The sequence below is a fragment of the Hypanus sabinus genome, chromosome 5, assembly GCF_030144855.1.
Source record: "Hypanus sabinus isolate sHypSab1 chromosome 5, sHypSab1.hap1, whole genome shotgun sequence".
NCBI classification, from domain to species: domain Eukaryota; kingdom Metazoa; phylum Chordata; class Chondrichthyes; order Myliobatiformes; family Dasyatidae; genus Hypanus; species Hypanus sabinus.
In genome coordinates, this window is record NC_082710.1 from 183,656,089 (window position 1) to 183,678,752 (window position 22,664).

Here is a 22,664-nt window from a genome sequence, read left to right on the forward strand (position 1 = left end):
TGAAAACCTACAACACAATAAAGGCCCTTCGGCCCACGAAGTTGTGCCCAATATGTCCCTCTATAATAAATAGAAATTACCATTCCCTCTATTTCATTTCCGAACTCTGTACACCTTACTCCAGTCCAGCTGGTGACGGGAACGCACCTTGAAATTGGACTGGGAACCGCCATTAAAAGTCAAAAGCAGGTTCTTGATTAATCGGGGCATCAAAGGCGGGGAGTAGGTCGAAAATGATAATAAACCAACAACGATGAAATGGCGGAACGAACCCGAGGTGCCGAATGGCTTAATTCTGTTCATGAGTCCGACGGAACTGGAGTTCGGCCGGCAGGCCCCGGGCTAGCCCAGCCGCAACAAACATCAGTCCATAGCCGGGTACAACGTTTCGGACCGAGGTAACCATTCGGCCTATGCTCACCTGCTGGGGGAACCGCGGTCTCTGTCGGTACCAGATGAGGGCCTTCCGGGTCTTGTTTAGTTTCACTTTGTGAACGTGACGCCGAGCGGAGTCGGGCTTCTGCGATCAGAGACTGCCGGAGTCTGGCCGATCCCCTCACCGGCAGCGCTCCGAGTCTGTAAATCTCCCTTCCGTCACGGTGTCAACCGGACAGCCGGCCGCTCTCCGGATCTCGCCGGACAGGCGGTCGCTCTCCGGATCCTGTGACAAGGTCCGGACTCCGCTCTCTGAACCCGGGCTCCGCCTTCCGACAGCGAACTGGGCGCGGCCGCCGACGGCAGGGCAAAGGGAGGGAGAGGTAGAAGGGCGGGGTTTGAGGGAAAGAGGAGAAGCAGATAGGGGGGAATGGGGGAAGAGAGAGGGTGAGAAAGAGAGGCAGAGGAGAGAGAGAGAGGCGGGGAGGAGAGGGAGGGGGAAGGGGAGAAGGGAGAGGGGGAAGGGGAGAAGGGAGAGGGGGAAGGGGAAGGGGAGAAGGGGAAGAGGGGAAGAAAGTCGAGGGAAGAGAGGAGAAAGAGGGGCAAAAGGGGAGAGGGAGAGGTAGAAAGGCAGGGGTTTTTGAGGGAAAGAGGAGAAGCAGATAGGTGGGGAATGGGGGAGAGAGGGGGAAGAGGGGAGAGGGGGAAGAGGGGAGAAAGAGGCAAAAGGGGAGAGAGAGAGAGGTGGGAAGAAGGGAGACGTGGGAAGAGGAGAAAGGGGGAGGGGGAGTGGGGTGAAGAGCAGAGATGGTGGGGAGAGGGGGAAGAGGGAGGAGTGGGGCAGTGGAGATGGTGGGAAGGGGGAGTGGGGCGAAGAGCGGAGATGGTGGGTAGAGGGAGAGGGAAGGGGAGAGGGGGAGGGGAAGAGGGGAGAGAGAAAGGGGCAAAAGGGGAGAGAGGGGAGAGGTAGAAAGGCAGGGAGAAGCAGATAGGTGGGGAATGGGGGAGAGGGGGAAGAGGGGAAGAAAGTCAAGGGAAGAGGGAAGAAAGGCAAAAAGGGAGAGAGAGGGGCAAGGGAGAAAGAGAGGGGAAGAAGGGAGAGAGATGTGAGAAGAGGAGAAAGTGGGGAGTGGGGCGAAGAGCAGAGATAGTGGGTAGAGGGGGAGAGGGGGGAAGGGGGAGGAGTGGAGATGGTTGGAAGGGGGAGTGGGGGAACAGCTGAGATGGTGGGAAGGGGAGGGGGCAAGAGGGAGAAGAGGGGAGAGTGCGGTGGGGAATGGGGGAGAGAGAGGGAAGAGGTGGGGGAAGAGGGGTGAGGGAGAGAGAGGTGGGGGAAAAGGGGGACAGAGAGAGAGAGGGGGGAAAGGAGAGGGGGAAGGGGAAAGAGGGGTGAGAGGAGGAAAGGGAGGGTGAGAGGTGGGGAAGAGGGGAGAGAGAGGGGAAGGGGAGAGGGGAAGACAGGAGAGAGAGGGGCAAGAGGGGAGAGGGGGAAGACAGGAGAGAGAGGGGCAAGAGGGGAGAGGTGGGGGAAGAGGGGTGAGGGAGAGAGAGAGGTGGGGGGGAAAGGGGGACAGAGAGAGGGGGGAGGGAGAGAGTGGGGTGGAGGGGAGGGAGAGGCAGGAGGAAGAGGGGCCTGTAATGTGCCGTAGGTTTCTATGTTCTATATATGTTCATTTAATAATGTGCCACACATGAGGCTGCTTAACAAGATAAAATCCTTTAGCATTGCAGGGGAGATACTGGCATGGACAGAGAAATGGCTGACAGGCAGGAGATAGCAAGTGGAAATAAAAGGAGCCTTTTCTTGTTGGCTGCCAGTGACTAGTGGTGTTCCTCAGGGGTCAAAATTGGGAGAGTCTGATATCACTCACTGAGTGAGTGAGTAAGGGTCTGGCAGATGTAGTACAATGTTGGCAAATGTGAGGTCATCCACTTCAGAAAGAGAACTGAAAGATCAGATTATTCTTTAAATGGTAAAAAAAATTGCGGCATGCTGCTGTGCAGAGGGACTTGGGAGTGCTCGTGCATGAATCACAAAAGGCTGGTTTGCAGGTGTAGCAGGTTATCAAGAAGACAAATGAAATGTTGGCCTTCATTGCTAGAGGGATTAAATTTAAGAGCAGGGGGGTTATGCTGCAACTGTACAGGGTACTGGAGAGGCTGCACCTGGAGTACTGTGTGCAGTTCCGGTCTCCCTACTTGGAGAAAGATACACTGGCTTTGGAAGCAGTCCAGAGCAGGTTCACCAGGTTGATTCCAGAGATGAGGGGGTTAGACTATGAGGAGAGATTAAATCGCCTGAGACTGTACTTGCTAGAATTCAGAAGAATGAGTGGAGATCTTGAGCATGTCGATATTAAGGAAGAGGATGTGCGACAGTTTTTGGAAAGCATCAAGTTGGGTAAGTCACCGGGACCGGACGGGATGTACCCCAGGCCACTGTGGAGGCAAGGGTGGTGATTGCTGAGCCCCGGCGGTGATCTTTGCATCATCAATGGGGACGGGAAAGGTGTGAGAGTTATGGGTGTTGTTTCCTTATTCAAGAGAGGGAGTAGAGATAGCCCAGAAAATTAGAGGCCAGTGAGACTTACTTCAGTGGTTGGTAAGTTGATGGAGAAGATCCTGAGAGGCAGGATTTATGAACATTTGGAGAAGCATGATATGATTAGGAGTAGTCAGCATGGCTTTGGCAAAGGCAGGTTGTGCTTTACAAGCCTGATTGAATTTTTTGATGATGTGACTAAACACATTGATGAAGGAAGAGCAGTAGATGTGGTGTATATGGATTTCAGCAAGGCATTTGATAAGGTAACACATGCAAGGCTTATTGAGAAAGTAAGGAGGCATGGGATCCAAGGGGACATTCCTTGTGGATCCAGAGCTGACTTGCCCACAGAAAGCAAAAAGTGGTTGTAGATGGGTTATATTCTGCATGGAGGTGGATGACTAGTGGTGTGCCTCAGGTATCTGTTCTGGGACCCTTACTCCGTGATTTTATTAATGATCTGGATGAGGAATTGGAGGGATGGGATAGTAAATCTGCTGATGAGAAAAGCTCAGGGTGTTGTGGGTAGTGTTACAGTGGCTGTCAGAGGTTACAATGGGACATTGATGGGATGCACAACTGGGCTGAGAAGTGGCAGATGGAATTCAACCCGGATAAATGTAAAGTGGTTTAGTTTGGCAGGTCAAATATGATGGCAGAATATAGTATTAATGGTAAGATTCTTGGAGGTGTGGAGGATCAGAAGGATCTTGGCGTCTGGGTCCGTAGGACACTCAAAGCTGCTGCATAGGTTGTCTCTGTGGTTAACAAGGCATGGTGTATTGGCCTTCATCAATCATGGGATTGAATTTAGGAGCTGAGAGGTAATGTTGCAGCTACATAGGACCCTGGTCAGACCCCACTTGGAGTACTGTGCTCAGTTCTGGTCGCCTCACTACCGTAAGAATGTGGAAACCATAGAAGGGGTGCAGAGGAGATTTATAAGGATGTTGCCTGGATTGGGGAGCATGCCTTATGAGAATAGACAATAGATGCAGAAGTAGACCATTCGGCCCCTCGAGTCTGCACCGCCATTCTGAGATCATGGCTGATCATTCACTATCAATACCCAGTCCCTGCCTTGTCCCCATATCCCTTGATTCCCCTATCCATCAGATATCTATCTAGCTCCTTCTTGAAAGCATCCAGAGAATTGGCCTCCACTGTCTTCCGAGGCAGTGCATTCCACACCTCCACAACTCTCTAGGAGAAGAAGTTTTTCCTCAACTCTGTTTTAAATAACTAACCTCTTATTCTCAATCCATGCCCTCTGGTACTGGACTCTCCCAACAGCTGGAACATATTTCCTGCCTCAATCCTATCAAATCCTTTAATTATCTTAAACGTTATCTCAATCAGATCCCCTCTCAATCTCCTCAATTCCAGTGTGTACAAGCGTAAGACAGCCCTGCCATCCCAGGAATCAACCTAGTGAATCTACACTGCACTTCCTCAATTGCCAGAATGTCCTTCCTTAAACCTGGAGACCAAAACTGTACACAATATTCCAGGTGTGGTCTTACCAGGGCCCTGTACAAATGCAAAAGGACATCCTTGCTCTTGTACTCAATTCCCCTTGTAATAAAGGCCAACATTCCATTTGCCCTCTTCACTGCCTGTTGCACTTGCTCATTCACCTTCATTGACTGATGAACTAGGACTCCTAAGTCTCTTTGCATTTCTCCCTTACCTAACTCTACACCATTCAGACAATACTCTGCCCTCTTGTTCCTGCTTCCAAAGTGGATAATTTCACATTTATTCACTTTGAAAGACATCTACCAAGTATCTGCCCACTCACTCAGCCTATCCAAGTCTCCCTGTATTCTCCTAACGTCCTCTTCACATGTCACACTGCCACCCAGTTTAGTATCGTCAGCAAACTTGCTGATATAGTTTTCAATGCCCTCATCTAAATCATTGACATAAATTGTAAAGAGCTGTGGTCCCAATACAGAGCCCTGTGGTACCCCACTAGTCACCTCCAGCCAGTCCGAGAAACACCCATTCACTGCTACCCTTTGCTTTCTATCTGCCAACCAGTTTTCTATCCATGTTGAAACCCTGCCCCCAATGCCATGAGCTCTGATTTTACTCACCAATCTCCTATGTGGCACCTTATCGAATGCCTTCTGAAAATCTAGGTACACTACATCCACTGGCTTACCCTCGTCTAACATCCCTGTTACACCCTCAAAAAACTCCAACAGATTAGTCAAGCATGATTTGCCCTTGGTAAATCCATGCTGGCTCGGCCTAATCCTATTACTGCCATCAAGATGTGCCACTATTTCGTCCTTAATAATGGACTCAAGCATCTTCCCCATGACTGACGTGAGCGATGGAGGATGAGAGGTGACGCGATAGTGGTGTACAAGATGATGAGAGGCATTGATCGTGTGGATAGTAAGAAGCTTTTTCCCAGGGCTGAAATGGCTTGAGAGGGCACAGTTTTAAGGTGCTTGGAAGTAGGTACAGAGGAAATGTCAGGGGTAATTTTTTTACACAGAGATTAGTGAGTGTGTGGAATGGGCTGCCGGCAACGGTGGTGGAGGGGGATACGATGGGGTCTTTTAAGAGACTTTTAGATAGGTACATGGAGCTTAGAAAAATAGAGGACTGTTTGTACCGTAGGTAATTTCTCAGGTAAGGACATGTTTGGCACAACTTTGTGGGTCGAAAGGTCTTTATTGTGCTGTAGGTTTTCTATGTTTCTACCTTATAGAAACATATAAAATTATGAAGGGGATAAGATAGAGGCAGGAAAGATGTTTCCACTGATAGGCGAGTCTAGAATCGGGGGCGTAGGCTCAAGATTCGGAGGAGATGAGGAACTGCTTTTCTCTGAGTGGTGAATCTGAAATTCTCTGCCAATGAAGCAGTGGAAGCTGCCTCAGTCAGTATTTTAAGACAAGGTGGATAAGTTTTTTTCACAGTCTGGTTGGAGTTCCAATCCTACTCCTGCTCCTATAGGAGGGCCTCGGCATCAGGCATTCAGGGACAGTTGGGGTTTCCCGTCACTCCAGCTACTTTCCCCAGGCCGTAAAGAAACACTTTTGAACTAGGCGTTCCTCGTTTTGTGCTTATTATGCGGCCCAGGACGGGCGTTCACTTCCTAAAAGCAGATCAGAACCAGGGCTGGATTAACTAGTGGCAAAAGTAGCATATGCTACGGGCCCCGCATTTTCGAGGGCCCCGCCCGCACTAATTGCTTGCAAGCCGCAGTCTGGTGAAATCGGCTTCTGTTAGAGTGAGTTTTGGGTCGACGATACATGTACACTTAAATCAATGACGTCTTCTGTTCTTTCACCAAGTAAAATGGATTGAGTTCATAATGGCGCATTTCCTAAAAGCTCTGAACCAAGTTTCATTCTGATAATAAAATTTACTATGTACTTTAAGTTTTGGGGAAATTCCTTTGATTCTTAGAACAAATATAGACTTCCAGCTCCCGGTAGCAGTCCGTCCTCAAACACACTCTCAGCCAATCAGCGCGTACCACTGGGAGAAACATGCACTCATTGGTTGAGGAGTGGCAGTGGGTGGGACGGTGTGCTGGAACAAATTTGCTTATGTAAAATATAGAAAATCTAAATTTAAATTGTAGTTTTGCAATTTTTACACATTTGAAATTGATACGTACATGTAAACAATACTGTTACTGAAGTGTCGTATTATCTGGCTGTACAGCAAATGAAAAAATTGAATTGCTTTACAATGCAACGAAATAATTTATATTTTGGTACTTAAATATGCATTTTTTAAAATTTAGGGCCCCTTTATAACATATGCTACGGCTTAATCCGGCCCTGCTCGGAACACAGGGTGAATGGACGATCTTTTCAGAAAGCTCTCTCCAACTTTCTCCTTGCAGGCTCGCACTCCGCTCCTCCCAGTAGGAGTATTTGTACCCCACAGGAACTCTTCAGGCAACACACACAAAATGCTGGTGGAACACAGCAGGCCAGGCATTTCTGTTCCATAATTTCACACTGGTATCACACCCCCACACCTCTCCCTGTGTGTAATAATCATCTAATTTCACACTGGTATCAGACCCCCACACCTCTCCCTGTGTCTAATAATCATCTAATTTCACACTGGTATCACACCCCCACACCTCTCCCTGTGTCTAATGATCATCTAATTTCACACTGATATCAGACCCCCACACCTCTCCCTGTGTCTAATGATCATCTAATTTCACACTGATATCAGACCCCCACACCTCTCCCTGTGTCTAATAATCATCTAATTTCACACTGGTATCAGACCCCCACACCTCTCCCTGTGTCTAATAATCATCTAATTTCACACTGATATCGGACCCCCACACCTCTCCCTGTGTGTAATAATCATCTAATTTCACACTGATATCAGACCCCCACACCTCTCCCTAATAATCATCTAATTTCACACTGATATCAGACCCCCACACCTCTCCGTGTCTAATAATCATCTAATTTCACACTGATATCAGACCCCCACACCTCTCCCTGTGTCTAATAATCATCTAATTTCACACTGGTATCAGACCCCCACACCTCTCCCTGTGTCTAATAATCATCTAATTTCACACTGATATCAGACCCCCACACCTCTCCCTGTGTCTAATAATCATCTAATTTCACACTGATATCAGACCCCCACACCTCTCCCCGTGTGTAATAATCATCTAATTTCACACTGATATCAGACCCCCACACCTCTCCCTGTGTAAATAATCATCTAATTTCACACGGGTATCAGACCCCCACACCTCTCCCCGTGTGTAATAATCATCTAATTTCACACTGATATCAGACCCCCACACCTCTCCCTGTGTAAATAATCATCTAATTTCACACTGGTATCAGACCCCCACACCTCTCCCTGTGTCTAATAATCATCTAATTTCACACTGATATCAGACCCCCACACCTCTCCCTGTGTAAATAATCATCTAATTTCACACTGGTATCAGACCCCCACACCTCTCCCCGTGTGTAATAATCATCTAATTTCACACTGGTATCAGACCCCCACACCTCTCCCTGTGTCTAATAATCATCTAATTTCACACTGATATCAGACCCCCACACCTCTCCCTGTGTCTAATAATCATCTAATTTCACACTGGTATCAGACCCCCACACCTCTCCCCGTGTAAATAATCATCTAATTTCACACTGATATCAGACCCCCACACCTCTCCCCGTGTGTAATAATCATCTAATTTCACACTGGTATCAGACCCCCACACCTCTCCCCGTGTAAATAATCATCTAATTTCACACTGGTATCAGACCCCCACACCTCTCCCCGTGTGTAATAATCATCTAATTTCACACTGGTATCAGGCCCCCACACCTCTCCCTGTGTCTAATAATCATCTAATTTCACACTGATATCAGACCCCCACACCTCTCCCTGTGTCTAATAATCATCTAATTTCACACTGATATCAGACCCCCACACCTCTCCCTGTGTCTAATAATCATCTAATTTCACACTGGTATCGGACCCCCACACCTCTCCCTGTGTCTAATGATCATCTAATTTCACACTGGTATCAGACCCCCACACCTCTCCCTGTGTCTAATGATCATCTAATTTCACACTGATATCAGACCCCCACACCTCTCCCTGTGTCTAATAATCATCTAATTTCACACTGGTATCGGACCCCCACACCTCTCCCCGTGTCTAATAATCATCTAATTTCACACTGATATCAGACCCCCACACCTCTCCCTGTGTCTAATAATCATCTAATTTCACACTGGTATCAGACCCCCACACCTCTCCCTGTGTAAATAATCATCTAATTTCACACTGATATCAGACCCCCACACCTCTCCCTGTGTGTAATAATCATCTAATTTCACACTGATATCAGACCCCCACACCTCTCCCTGTGTCTAATAATCATCTAATTTCACACTGATATCAGACCCCCACACCTCTCCCTGTGTCTAATAATCATCTAATTTCACACTGGTATCGGACCCCCACACCTCTCCCTGTGTCTAATGATCATCTAATTTCACACTGGTATCAGACCCCCACACCTCTCCCTGTGTCTAATAATCATCTAATTTCACACTGGTATCAGACCCCCACACCTCTCCCTGTGTCTAATGATCATCTAATTTCACACTGATATCAGACCCCCACACCTCTCCCTGTGTCTAATGATCATCTAATTTCACACTGGTATCGGACCCCCACACCTCTCCCCGTGTGTAATAATCATCTAATTTCACACTGGTATCAGACCCCCACACCTCTCCCTGTGTCTAATAATCATCTAATTTCACACTGATATCAGACCCCCACACCTCTCCCCGTGTGTAATAATCATCTAATTTCACACTGATATCAGACCCCCACACCTCTCCCTGTGTGTAATAATCATCTAATTTCACACTGATATCAGACCCCCACACCTCTCCCTGTGTCTAATAATCATCTAATTTCACACTGGTATCAGACCCCCACACCTCTCCCTGTGTCTAATAATCATCTAATTTCACACTGGTATCGGACCCCCACACCTCTCCCTGTCTAATAATCATCTAATTTCACACTGATATCAGACCCCCACACCTCTCCCTGTGTCTAATAATCATCTAATTTCACACTGGTATCGGACCCCCACACCTCTCCCTGTGTCTAATAATCATCTAATTTCACACTGGTATCAGACCCCCACAACTCTCCCTGTGTGTAATAATCATCAATTTCACACTGGTATCGGACCCCTGTATCTAACAGGTTAATGAATTCCCTGCCACCACCATGATCTCATGACTAGGACCACCAGCTGTTTACTGTTCACCTGTGCTGTGCACGACATGCATTTTGAATTAACTTTCATTCACGTATTTCTGGTAATATTTTGTTCCTATGTGCTGTGTGTTTAGCGGGCGCTCTGTGGTCCCGATGAACATTGTTTTCTTTTGTTGTATATACAGTATGTATTGTCAGATGACAAGAAACTTGAACTTTCACTCTCTTGTCTCCACCTTTCTCTCACCCCGACTCCATCGGCCAGTCAAACCCACCTCGTCTGGATCCACCCATCACGTGCCAACTTTCATCCCATGTAGTGTAATCGCTAGCGTAACACTATTACAGCACCAATGACCCAGGTTCAATTCCCGCTGCTGTCTCCGAGGAGTCTGTACATTTCCCCTTTGACCACATGGATTTCCTCCCACATTCCAAAGAATGGGTTAGGGTTCGTAATTAGAATTACTTTATTGCAAGTCTGTGAAACGGACCAAAATTGATTGTGGTTCAAATCAAACACAAAACACAGGGCAGTACCAGACAGAACAGACAATACTACATTTGCAACACGCTGGAGGAACTCAGCAGGTCGGGCAGCATCCGTGGAAACGAACAGTTAACATTTCGGGCCGAGACACTTCAGCCCTGACGAAGGGCTGTTCATTTCCACGGACGCTGCCCGACCTGCTGACTTCCTCCAACGTGTTGTACGTGTTGCTTTGACCACAGTATCTGCAGAGTATTTTGTGTTTACAATATTACATTGATTGGCCTTATCTCAAATAATAACGAGGCAGGCTATAGAGATGAAGTCTTCACCCCGACACAGTGGTGTCGAGAGAAAATCTCTCCTTCAATGTCACAAAAACAAAGGAGCTGGTTGTGGACTACAGGAGGAATGAGACAGACATCAATGCATCTGGGATTGAGAGGGTTAACAGCTTTAAGTTCCTCAGCATCCACATCACCGGGCATTACACATCACATGGTCTGTACAGACTGACTGTGTGGTGTAAAAAGCACAACAGTGTTTCTTTCACCTCAGACGGTTGAAGAAGTTTGGCATGAGTCCCCAGATCCTAAGGACTTTCTACAGGGGCACAATTGAGAGCATCCTGACTGGCTGCATCACTGCCTGGTACGGGAACTGTACCTCCCTTAATCGCAGAACTCTGCAGAGAGTGGTGTGGACTGCCCAGCGCATCTGTAGTTGTGAACTTCCCACTGTGCAGGACATTTACAGTGACAGGTGTGTAAAAAGGGCCCGTAGTCACCCCAACCACAAACTGTTCCAGCTGCTACCATCCGGGAAACCGTACCACATAAAGGCCGGAACCAACAGGCTCCGGGACAGCTTCTTCCACCAGGCCATCAGACTGATTAACTCACACTTATATTGACTGTCCTGTTGTACATACTGTTTATTACAAATTACTATAAATTTCACATTGCACATTCAGACGGAGGACATAACATGAAGATTTTTATTCCTCATGTATATGAAAGATGTAAAAAATAAAGTCAATTCAATAGCAACCAACAATTACAAGACAATAGTACAAACAGCCACGAGCAATCAACAATTACTGGAACGGTCACAGGCACAAAGATCAATAATCACACTTAAATAACAGGACAAGGAGAGCTGAACGACCATTTAACTAACGGACGTTGTGCAGGGGCAGTTAGAGTGCTACACCTGAGTGAGTTTTGTTGAGAAGCTGGAGAGATGACAAGCAGCACATCGACATGAAACACCGTCATCAGAGATCCTCAGCTCTACCCAGGCCGTGCTCGTTTCCCACTGCTGTCATCGGGCAGAAGATACTCGCACCGCCAGGTCCTACAACAGTTACTACCCCTCAACCATCACGCTCTTAAACTAAGGGGAGAGCTACACTCTTATGGAATTGAAAAATTCCTGCAACCAATGATCTCACTTTGAAGACTCTTTATCTTGTTATCTCATGTTCTCGTTATTTATTGCTATTCATTTATATTTGCATTTGCACAGTTTGTTGTCTTCTGCACTCTGGTTGATCTTTCACTGATGCTGTTACAGTAATTATTCTAACGATTTGTGTATGCCCACAAGAAAGTGAATATTGTGTGTGTGTGTGTGTGTGTGTGTGTGCGTGCGCGCTTTGATAATAAAGTTTACTCTGAACGTTACTCCTGGAGGTGATGGTAATTTGGTGAAGAGGTGAAAGCATCCGTGTTGTCCCAGTTCTGCTCACCAGACGTAGAATACCTTGCAATTACAGCACGTGCCGTCCATTTTACCCGCCACGGGGCATTTCTGTGATCATTTTGGTAGTGGTGTACATTCCAGCTCAGGCCAATGTCAAACAGGCTCTGGATGATCAATATGCACAAAACAGCACATCCCCACACCTTCACCATCACTTTGGGGATTTTAACCAGGCCACTTTGAAAAAGTCACTAAATAATTACCATCAACAAATCACCTGTAGTACCCGAGGAAATAACACACTGGAACACTGTTACACCTCCATCACCAGGCTATCCCACATCCTCACGTCGGGAATACTGATCACCCGGCTGTACTTCTACTCCCTGAGTTCAGGCAGAGACTGAAGACTGCAGCACCAGCAGTGTGGACCACGAGGGTATGGACAAGGGAAGCACAGGAGCGCCTACAGGACTGGACTGTATTCAGGAATTCTCCTTCGAGCCTGCATGAGTATGCTGCAGTTGTTCCCGACTTCATTAAAACCTGTGTGGATGAGTGTCCTATGAAAACTTGATGTACATTCCCAAACCAAAAGCCGTAATGAACCAGGAGGAAACACGAGGAAATCTGCAGGTGCTGGAAATTCAAACAACAACACACACAAAATGCTGGTAGAACACAGCAGGCCAGGCAGCATCTATGAGGAGAAGCACTGTCGACGTTTCAGGCCGAGACCCTTCGTCAGGACTCAAACACTAACATATCAAGGACCTCAGCTACTCCCACATCCGCTCCGAAAACTCTCACGACAAGTAGCTTTCGTACGGGTAGTCATCAGAACTCTTGGACACCGAGCGGCGTCAAATGGTTGTGGAAAGATCAGACTTTTCTGCCCTCGCTGAAACACCCCTCCCCTGCCATCACACCCCTCCTTCGGCTCGCTCTGCCGACACGAGAGCAACTCCGCCCTCTGCAACTGGAAGCTCGGCCTCCGACTTCTCGGAAAGTACGGACGGCCCCAGTGATAACAGGCCGATCCACTCCCGTTGCGCCAGCGCTATTCTGAACTAACGCTACGTCTTTTCCCGTCGCTTGGTCAAACTTTCGTTTCCTGATCATAACTTTCCCTCTTGCTTTAACAGTGCTTAAAACCCCAATCAACAATTCACGCGGTGTGGCCCCCGCCCAGAGCACAAATGTTAGCTGCGTGTACTCTCTTTGAATCGTTCGATCCCTCCGGCGTCCATATCTTTAATCACTTTCCCAGACAACAGTTCAGCTCAGGTTTAAACACAAACCTACTTAATGCTTAGAGCAATCACACAGCAGCCATCAAACTCAATCCACGACGATACCCCTTTTACTGAGCGGCTCTACGAATAGCCCCTCACTAACAGCCCCCGGACACTGCGCCGAGTACCCACCGCTCTCCATTTTCACTCGTTAAGGCGTCTCGGACTTTGCTCCCGCCAGATCCGTGAGGTTAGGATGTCTCGCCCACCGGTTTGTGTGATTCCTCTGCATAGCCCGTCAGCAGGACATAACAGAACACACACTGCATAAAATTATAATGAAGTTTATTTATAAATGTTAACTTGAGTAAACAATTAGTAAAGAAGAAAAAAAACAAAAAGGGCCAGTATAATTAGACAGTCAAACTTGCAAAGGCAGAAGCTCAAATCTTCCAAAAGCCTTATTCACTGATCCCGGTAGACCTCTGCCATCGAACCGCGTTTTCCCACCGGATCGAATCCGGTTCTCTCTTCATCTCCCGCCGAACAAAATATGACCCAGCCGTCAGGTGTCAGCCGTCTCCGGAACAGCCTCCCCGCTCCACTCTCCTGATTGGATGACCTTATCTTTAACAGCAACCCAAACACTGCTGCTAAAGGAAGCCCATGACATGAACTTCTCAGCATTGGCGGTAAAACCCTCGGCGGGGCGTTACATCTGTGTAAACTATAGAGACTTCTTGCATGAAAATCCCTGGAGATAAATAGTTACCGAGAAACTCAACTATCCCGTCTGGGTCAAGGATCGTTCCACAGTCAAAATCACGAAGTTTCCTTTTCTTCCCCATTCTCATGTTTGGTCTGAACAACAACTGAACCTCTCGACCGGGTCTGCACGCTTCTATGCACTGAGGTGCCGCCACGCGATTGGCTGATTAGATATTTGCATTAACGAGCAGGTGTACACGTGTACCTAATAAAGTGGCCACTGAATTACGCCTCATTTCCCAGCTCGCCCTTGCCTGCACAGACAGGGAGAAGAGGATGAGGGTGGGGAACATGGAGAGCATGGTGGATACGCCTTTTCCCTGGATTGGCGGAAAATGTGAAAGGAGCCGGGGTAAACGGTGCCGGACGGGGAAGTCGTGGAGGTGGGTGTGTTGGGTTACTCACTGGTCACCTCCAGCTGGACACTGGAATCGTGGTTGTTGTCGGGCGCCACCTCGACGAAGCAGTTGTAGCTGCCGACGTCCGACAGCTCGACACCGTGCAGCTTCAGCGAGACGTTGCCCACTTGGAACTGGTCTTTGAAGAGCTGGGTGCGGCCCTTAAACCTGGGATCCTGCTGGTCGTTCTCATCCTGTCTGAAGCGGTAGAGGTGCACGAGGGTCTGGTCCTTGGTCCAGCGGATCTCCTTGTCCCGAAGGTCCATGGTCGGGATCACCTGGCATTCCAGCACCACGTGGGAGCTGACTTGTGCCATTATCGGAATCCGGGAACAAGCCACCTGTAACTGCCCTGCAACGACAAGGGGGCCTGAAATTACTGACGGCATTCGTACAGGGTGATTCCAGATTGTCTCATGACATTCCCAGTACGCAAGTGTCATGCAGAACAAAATAATAGTTACTCCAGATCCGATGCAGCAGAAAAAAGCTCAATAATAAAAACGCAATAAACGCGAGGATCAGAATCAGGTTTATTATCACCAGCAGGTGCTGTGAGATTTGTTAACTTAGCAGCAGTTCAATGTAATACATAATACAGGGAAAAATAATAGACAAATAATAATAAATGAAAAAATAAATAAGTAAATCTATTACAGTGTACATATATTGAATAGATTAAAAACGTGCAAAAGGAAATACTGTACATTTAAAAAAGCGAGGCAGTGGCTCAATGTCCATTTAGGAGTCGGATGGCAGAGGGGAAAAAGCTGTTCCTGAATCGCTGTGTGTGCCTTCAGGATTCTGTACCTCCTACCTGATTGTAACAGTGAGAAAAGGGCATGCCCTGGGAGTTGGGGGACCTTAATAATGGACGTACACCCCTGAGGTGCACTTTTTGATGGTCAGCAAGGAAGAGCTGTCATCACCACTCTGCACAGGCTGTGGTCTTCCGGTTGGGAAGTCGAGGATCCAATTGCAGAGGGAGGTGCAGAGGCCCAGGTTCTGCAGCTTCTCAGTCAGGATTGTGGGAATGATGGTGTGGAATGCTGATTTATAGCCGATGAACAGCATCCTGACTTAGGTGTTTGTGTTGTCCAGGTGGTCCAATGTCATGTGGAGAGCCATTGAGATTGCGTCTGCTGTTGACCCGTTCTGGTGATAGGCAAATTGCAATGGGTCCAGGTCCTTGCTGAGGCAGGAGTTCAGTCTAATCATAACCAACCTCTTAAAGCATTTCACCACTGTAGATGTGAGTGCTACCGGGCGAATGCCATTGAAGCAGCTCACATTATTCTTCTTATGTACTGATATAATTGTTGCCCTTTTGAAGCAAGTGGGAACTTCCAGCCATAGCAGTGAGAGGTCGAAAATGTCCTTGAATACTCTCACCAGTTGGTTGGCACAGGTTTTCAGAGCCTTACCAGGTACTCCATCGGGACCTTCCGCCTTGCGAGGGTTCACCCTCTTTAAAGACAGCCTAACATCGGCCTCTGAGACAGGGATCACAGGGTCATCAGGTGCAGCCGGGATCTTCACAGCTGTAGTTGTGTTCTCCCTCTCAAAGCACGCACAGAAGTCATTGAGTTCATCTGGTAGTGAAGCATCGCTGCTATTCATGCCATTGGGTTTCACGTTGCAGGAAGTAATGTCTTGCAAACCCTGCCAGAGTTGTGGTATATCCAATATCGCCTCCAACCTTCTTCAAAATCGTCTCATTGCTCTTGAATTAGCCCTCCGCAAATCATACCTGGTTTTCTGGTACAGATCTGGGTCGCCAGACTTGAATGCCACAGATCGAGCCTTCAGCACATGACGTACCTCCCGGTTCATCCACGGTTTTTGGTTTGGGAATGTACAGTAACTCTTTGTAGGCACACACTCATCCACACAGGTTTTCATGAAGTCGGTAACAGCTGCAGCCTATATAGATAATATACAGAGATTGAATGCATGTCCATAAAGTGACTGACAGGAAATGATAAAGTAGTGGTGGTTGGGGGTGTGGAGGGGTGGGTTAGTGGGTAGTTGGGGGTGTGGATCAGCCTCACTGCTTGGGGAAAGTAACTGGTTTTGAGTCTGGTGGTCCTGGCGTGGATGCTATGTAGCCTCCTCCCTGATGGGAGAGGGGAAACGTTTCATGAGCAGAGTGAATGGGATCAGTCATGATGTTCCAGCCACCCCTCCACACTCTCAGCCACCACTATTTTATCATTCCGTCAGTCACTTTATGTACAGACACTCCTATATCTGGTGTCACTTTACGGATATCCATTCAATCTATGCATATAAGCTATCTCATGTCTTTGATGCAAAGGTCAATGCATTTGACACTGACCACCAATCAGATGTCTGGTTAGATCAGGCATGGGCAAACTACGGCCCGCGGGCCATATGCGGCCCGTTAAGCTTTTTAATCCGGCCCGCAGAACTTGATGAAATTATATTAATAAACCTTGTTAACGTTTTTTCCCCGCAATTCTGGCGTTTTCCCAATAGATGACGCACTCTATATACATCGACCTTTGTTGTGGTGCAGCGTATTACTCCACATTTGCGCTTTACTTTGTGACCTTGTGGCGACCCATTTCCTGGCACATCCGAACCGGCTCACAATGAGCCAGCGTTCCGGCTAAGGGAGATAGCCTGCGGGGATTTGCGAGCACAGAGCTCCGCATATTGGCGCGCTCTCACTGTTCTGTCATTGTGCGGGTCGTTGTTGAGTTTTGGCACAGGGGACAATTGAATAAGAAGGAGCAGGACAAGTAGACCTGCATCTCCTACCGTTTTTGAAATAAAGACAGTCAGGAGGAGAGTGATGATGATAATATCTTGAAGGATAACAGAATTTTCAGTGCTTTAAAATAATAACTGTTACTATTAAAAAAAGCTGTATTTTATTAATTTAATTTTCAGTGTTTTAAAAGTCATTTCAATAAATAGCTAAATACCATGGGACTTCAAAGACAGAAATTTTGTTGTAATGCATTTGTTCATTTTCAATTGAAATTAAAGCACATGTTTTCTACATATCCCATGATATTTTATTTTCTCTTATGAGGTGTATTACCAAAACACTCCGTCCATCTGCTCCTAGTCCGGCCCCCCTGTCAAATTTTAGAAACCCTTTGTGGCCCTCAAGTCAAAAAGTTTGCCCACCCCTGGGTTAGAGGATCGATGATGTAGGAGTTACTGGGGGGATGGGGAATGGAGGAAGAGTGGGAGGGTGTGGAGAGACAATGGCTTCACCCTCTCCCATCAGAAACCAATCAGATTCTCAAGCACCGTCACCAAAATGGATCCCACACTGTGCCAACTGCAAACGGAAGGCAGGCCGGCCCAGCGCACAGTCTAACAGAGGCGCGAGAGTCACTCACCGGTCTGGACTTGATGGATGAAACCGAGGACGAGGAGAGGCAGCAACACTGAGGACTCCATCACAGCAAACCGTCACACCGCTGCCTGGGCACAGCCTGAAAGGCAGAATTTCCCACCAGGATTGGTACCCAGAAGAGAAAGAGCCAATCTGCTCACCCTCCTCACCCCATGAGAAATGGCCGATGTGGAACACTCAAAATGCTGGGGGAAATCAGCAGGGTAGGCAGCATTTATGGAGAGGAATAAACAGTTGATATTTTGTGCCGAGACCCTTCATCAGGACTGAAATCGATTTCTCTAACTCCCAGTGTCTTCTACCCCTCCTACCTTGTGTCTTTTTCCATTCCTCACTCTGGTTCCTCTCTCACCCACCCTACAATTCCCGTTGGGTCCCCTACTCCTTCCCTTTCCCCACGGCCCACTCTCCTCTCCTAGATATCTGTCACAACCACAGATTCGGCAGCGCAGCAGATACGGCAATTGCACTCGTGACTATGCTCGTGTCCGCTAATGATTATTTCACTGTGTTAGTGTTTAACTCTATTCATTCCGTCGGAGTACTTGCCGAGACTTGGATACAGTCATAGCTACACTTCATTACCTGCATTCCGGTTTGCCTCAGAGAACTGGACAATCCAGCCTCTGACTCCGAAGGCTAGCGGGATTCGTTTGATTCTTAGTTGTCCGTTTCAGCCACAGTGCAGGCTTCGTTTTCTGATCGAGTGTTTTGGTCAATGGCCCTGTTTTGGCCTAGTGTTTATTTATTTATTTCCCCTTTAACTTTGTTCACATTAAAGTCTGTGAGATATCAGCCTGCTTCAGCGCCTCTCACTCCGCACTTGGGCCATATCCGCATCTGTTGACAGTCTCAATGAGATCCTGTCTTATTCTTCTAAATCGCAGCAAGTACAGGCCCAGGGTCACCAAACCCTCCTCATATGTTAACACTTTCAATCCCAGAATCATTCTTGTGAACCTCCTCTGGACCATCTCCACATCCATTTCCTCCAAGTCCCACCCATTCCCTCCAAGTCCCACCCATTCCCTTTCTGTCACCTGAGCAGGGGAACTCAGAGGGTGATGTGGGGGCGGGGGAGGCCACGGGGGTTTGGGGGATGTGGAGATGCTTACAGAGATAGTGTAGTGGGAAGTACTGGTAATGTCCATGGAAGTATCTGGAGGGTCACAGGACACCGGATCAGTGAAACAGGCCCTTCTTCCCACTTAGTTTGTGCCAATCTATTAATCCAGCTGGAGAACCAACAGTAACCTGTCAGGTCAGGGAGAGGTCCCTCGCCACAGATGCAGTGTGACTCGGGGCAAGTGGTCGAAATGGGGGCCACAGTGATCACTGGCCACCAGGATGGTGGTGTCTGGCACAGTGTGGGCGCCAGGGGCAGCTGGCAGCCCGGAAGGCAGGTGAAATGGTACCAACAAAACCTGTGTAGAATTAGTTTTTGTCATGTGATGGAAACAGAGTGAAAACAGTTGTTTGAGTCGTCGGCTGACACAGTCTGAGGATGTGCTGTGGGCAGCCACAAGTGTCACCTGGGGCCAACATAGCATGCCCACGATGCATTAACCCTTACCCATGCACCTTTGGAATGTGGGAGGAAACCAGAGCACCTGGAGGAAACCCATGCGGGTTAATAGGTTTCAATGGGATCTCCCCTCATTTTTCTAAACTTTCATTGCTGGGATCATTTTCATGAACCTCCTCTGAACCCTCTCCAGTGGCACTACATCTTTTCTTAGACAAGAGGCCCAAAACTGCTCACAATACTCCAAGTGCAGTGTGAGCAACTGCTCCGCTCCACTCTGCTATCACAGCACCGCCTCTCAGCTATCCTGTCTCCACACTCTTCCCTTGCACCTCCTGTCCTCTCCGGCTCCTTTGTATCTGCTTTGGAACGCTTCGGAATGCTTGCTAAGCATGGCTTCCCCTCCACGGACAGGGTCAGAGCACAGAAACAGACCCTTCTGGTCCGAGCCGAACTGCTGCTTAACCCCGACTACAGCCCTCCACACCCTGCCGACCTCTGACCCCCTTCGCTCCAAAGAGAACAAGTGTGGTTTCACCAGGGTTTTAGGGTACCGCAAAATTACCTCACTGCCCCTGAACGACTGACTAATGGAGACCAACTCACCGTATGCCTTCTTAACAACCCTAGCAACTTGGATGGCAACTTTGAGGGACTTATGTCCATGATCCCTGTTCCCTCTGTTCCCCAGAATCCTGTCCTCTGCCTCCAAGTTTGACCTTTCACTTTACCTAACTTTAGATTTTACTATTGGGCGAATAATATTCGAAACTTAATATACTGGAAACAAGATTTGGACTCATCATTATGCCCACAGTGGGTAAATTTGGAATGTAATGATGCACGAGAATATTCCTTATTCTCTGTTCTTGGTTCTTCTCTTCCCGTTGATTTAGTCAAGTTCAATAAACAGATATCTAACCCGATTGTCAAACATACATTACGAATTTGGTTTCAATTTCATAAATTTTTCACTCTGAGAAATTTTGTTCTTGATAGCCCTATCTTATTTAACTTTTTTTTAAAATCCTCCTTAATAGATCAAGCCTTTAGCGTATGGAAAAGGAAAGGTGTAACATGCTTTCGTGATCTTTTTTCTGAAGGGAGTTTGATGTCTTTTGACCAACTTTCTAACAAATTTAAGTTACCTAAAACTTATTTTTTTAGATATTTACAAATTAGAAACTTTTTAAATAAAGTTTTACCATCCTTTCCCAATTCAACTCCGATGGATTTTTTAGATATAATTTTTACCTTGAATCCTTGTCAGAAGGGTTTAGTGGCTCTTATTTATAATATGATCATGAAGATACAACCAGAAATGTCAGGCAGAATTAAACAAGAGTGGGAAAAAGAGCTTCATTATGTTATATCAACAGAAAAATGGGAAAAAAATTTACAAATGGTTAACTCTTCTTCTATATGTGCTAAACATGCTTTAATACAATTTAAGGTGGTACATAGAGCCCATATGTCTAAAGATAAGCTTGCTCGGTTCTATTCTCATATTAACCCTCAATGTGACAGATGTCACTCAGAAGTTGCTTCATTGACCCACCTGTTTTGGTCATGTCCCACCTTATATAACTATTGGAAGGATATATTTGCTATCATTTCCTCAGTTTGGAATATTGATTTACAACCTCATTTTATCACTGCAATTTTTGGTATACCAATTGAGGATGGTAGTCGATTCTCCCCTCCGATTAGACGAATGATCGCCTTTGCAACTCTAATGGCCAGAAGGTCTATATTACAAAATTGGAAAGAAGTAAACCCTCCTACCACGTTTCAGTGGTTCTCTCAAACTATTTCTTGTTTGAGCTTAGAAAAAATTAGAAGTGCTATTTTTGATCCATCAATTAAATTTGAAGAAACTTGGGGACCGTTTATTCGACATTTTCATATGAGTTAATTTGACCTCTTCCGGATCTTTTCTCTTTTTATCCTTGTTCTGGTATGGAGTTCCGGAGTTCTTGATACTATCACGTACATATAAACTATTATTATTGCCCATGTTAGTTTAGGTTTATTGTTTTATTTCAATATATATTTTTTCTTGTATTTTTTTCTCTCTTTTTGTGATGATCCTTTTTTTATATACAATTAATACAGGTTTGATTGATTATTTTATGATGTTCCTTGCTGATATCTCAATAAGATATTGATATCTTATTACTAATTTAACTTCAAGCCTAGTGTATTTATAACCTACTCATTATTATGTTATGTTATATTTTTTATATATGAAACTTAATAAAAAGATTGAAAAAGAAAGTTTGACCTTTCAGAGTGTAAAGGGGGGTTTCTTCTCTATCTTTGTTACTGCGTATGTTAATCAAAATAGCTTCTCTGTTAAAAGTAGGAATGCTTCTTTGTCGCGAGAGAGTGCTGGAAGCTTGTTTGGGTTAAAATTTACTGATAACGAGAATTGTATTCCTGTGTAAACCAATTGGGATTAATGTTGTTCTTTCCTCTGAGTCTGTAAGCTTTTGTTGACGGGCTTTTGGGCAGATCGGCGCGAGGGGGTCGAGAGAGAGGACGCAATGCTGTAAACTGGGCGAGGAACGGACCCCAAGCGGGGGTCCGAGGCCAGGAGGTACCCCGAGGAGGGGGGATGAAGCTAGATGTGCTTGGTTGACCACTTGGAGGGTCCTGAGCTGCGAGTCGAGGAGTTCGGAGGGGATCGAATGGTGGCCAGAAGACTTCAGTAATTGAGCTCCAACGGTTGTGCACGAAGTGGTTTGGACTTTGATAAGTTTGGTGCCTTTTCTTTACTTTTTTTCTTTCATATATACTGTATGGTTATTAATCACTTAGTTATAAACCTTTATAAAGTTATAAACCTTTATAAATTGTACTCATTTAATCGCATATGGTGAACTGTCTGTTTTTGGGCGAGGCGGGGACATCACACAGCATCCACACCAGCTGATTACCCAGTTTGGCGGGGCCGAAGGCTGCTCCCCCTAGACAAGAACGAGCTGAGCGAGCCTGAGGCGACCCAGGGGGTTACATTGTGAGGGCTCGTCCGGGATTGATTTCTGTGGAAGCTGTGCACCACTCAGTGTGCAATCTATTGTTTCTGTAACAGAAATGTCAGCCAAATTTCACAGCGGAAGGGAGGGCCGCCTTAAATAATAGTAATAGCAAATACTTCATTGACCCCAAGTAGGAAATTCTATCGTTAGAGCAGCAACACGGAAAACAGTGTGTAGACCGAACTAATAAAGCAGGGAATAATAATGTACACAGTACTAATTTACCAATGTGCAATAATTTCCAATGATGTACGAAACAGTAAGTCAGAGTCTGTTGTACAGTAATGTGTGTTCTTTTGTCGCGGATGAACTGTTCGGGAGGATGTACCCGATTGTCCATAATGGATAACAGATTGCTTAGTGACCTCTTCTCCACCCCTAACTCAAAAGAGTCCGGTTGTAGACAAGGATGAGCTCT

At 46.6% G+C, this 22,664-nt stretch overlaps 2 protein-coding genes across 2 annotated transcripts in view; both read right to left on the reverse strand.

Annotated features, from left to right (window-relative positions):
* Window positions 1-724, reverse strand: part of LOC132394724 (butyrophilin subfamily 3 member A1-like) — a 42,515-nt gene extending 41,791 nt beyond the window's left edge. The window contains exon 1 of the mRNA XM_059971109.1: window positions 422-724. The gene's annotated coding sequence lies outside the window, so the exon portion shown is untranslated. The remainder of the gene's footprint in view (window positions 1-421) is intronic.
* A 13,561-nt stretch (window positions 725-14,285) lies between these two features.
* Window positions 14,286-17,760, reverse strand: LOC132394862 (myelin-oligodendrocyte glycoprotein-like). Its single transcript, XM_059971270.1, has 2 exons — window positions 17,664-17,760; window positions 14,286-14,638 (listed from the first exon to the last, which is right to left on the reverse strand). Exons 1-2 carry the CDS (start codon window positions 17,722-17,724, stop codon window positions 14,286-14,288), a joined length of 414 nt encoding a protein of 137 aa, XP_059827253.1. The 5' UTR covers window positions 17,725-17,760.
* Between the last annotated feature and the right edge of the window lie 4,904 nt (window positions 17,761-22,664).

Bases quoted from the DNA above. Each gene is read 5' to 3' on its own strand.
- LOC132394862 (XM_059971270.1), bottom strand. From the start codon at position 17,724: ATGGAGTCCTCAGTGTTGCTGCCTCTCCTCGTCCTCGGTTTCATCCAT. The intron at 14,639-17,663 runs GTGAGTGACTCT...TTGTCGTTGCAG, and splicing joins CATCCATCAAGTCCAGACCG to GGCAGTTACAGGTGGCTTGT.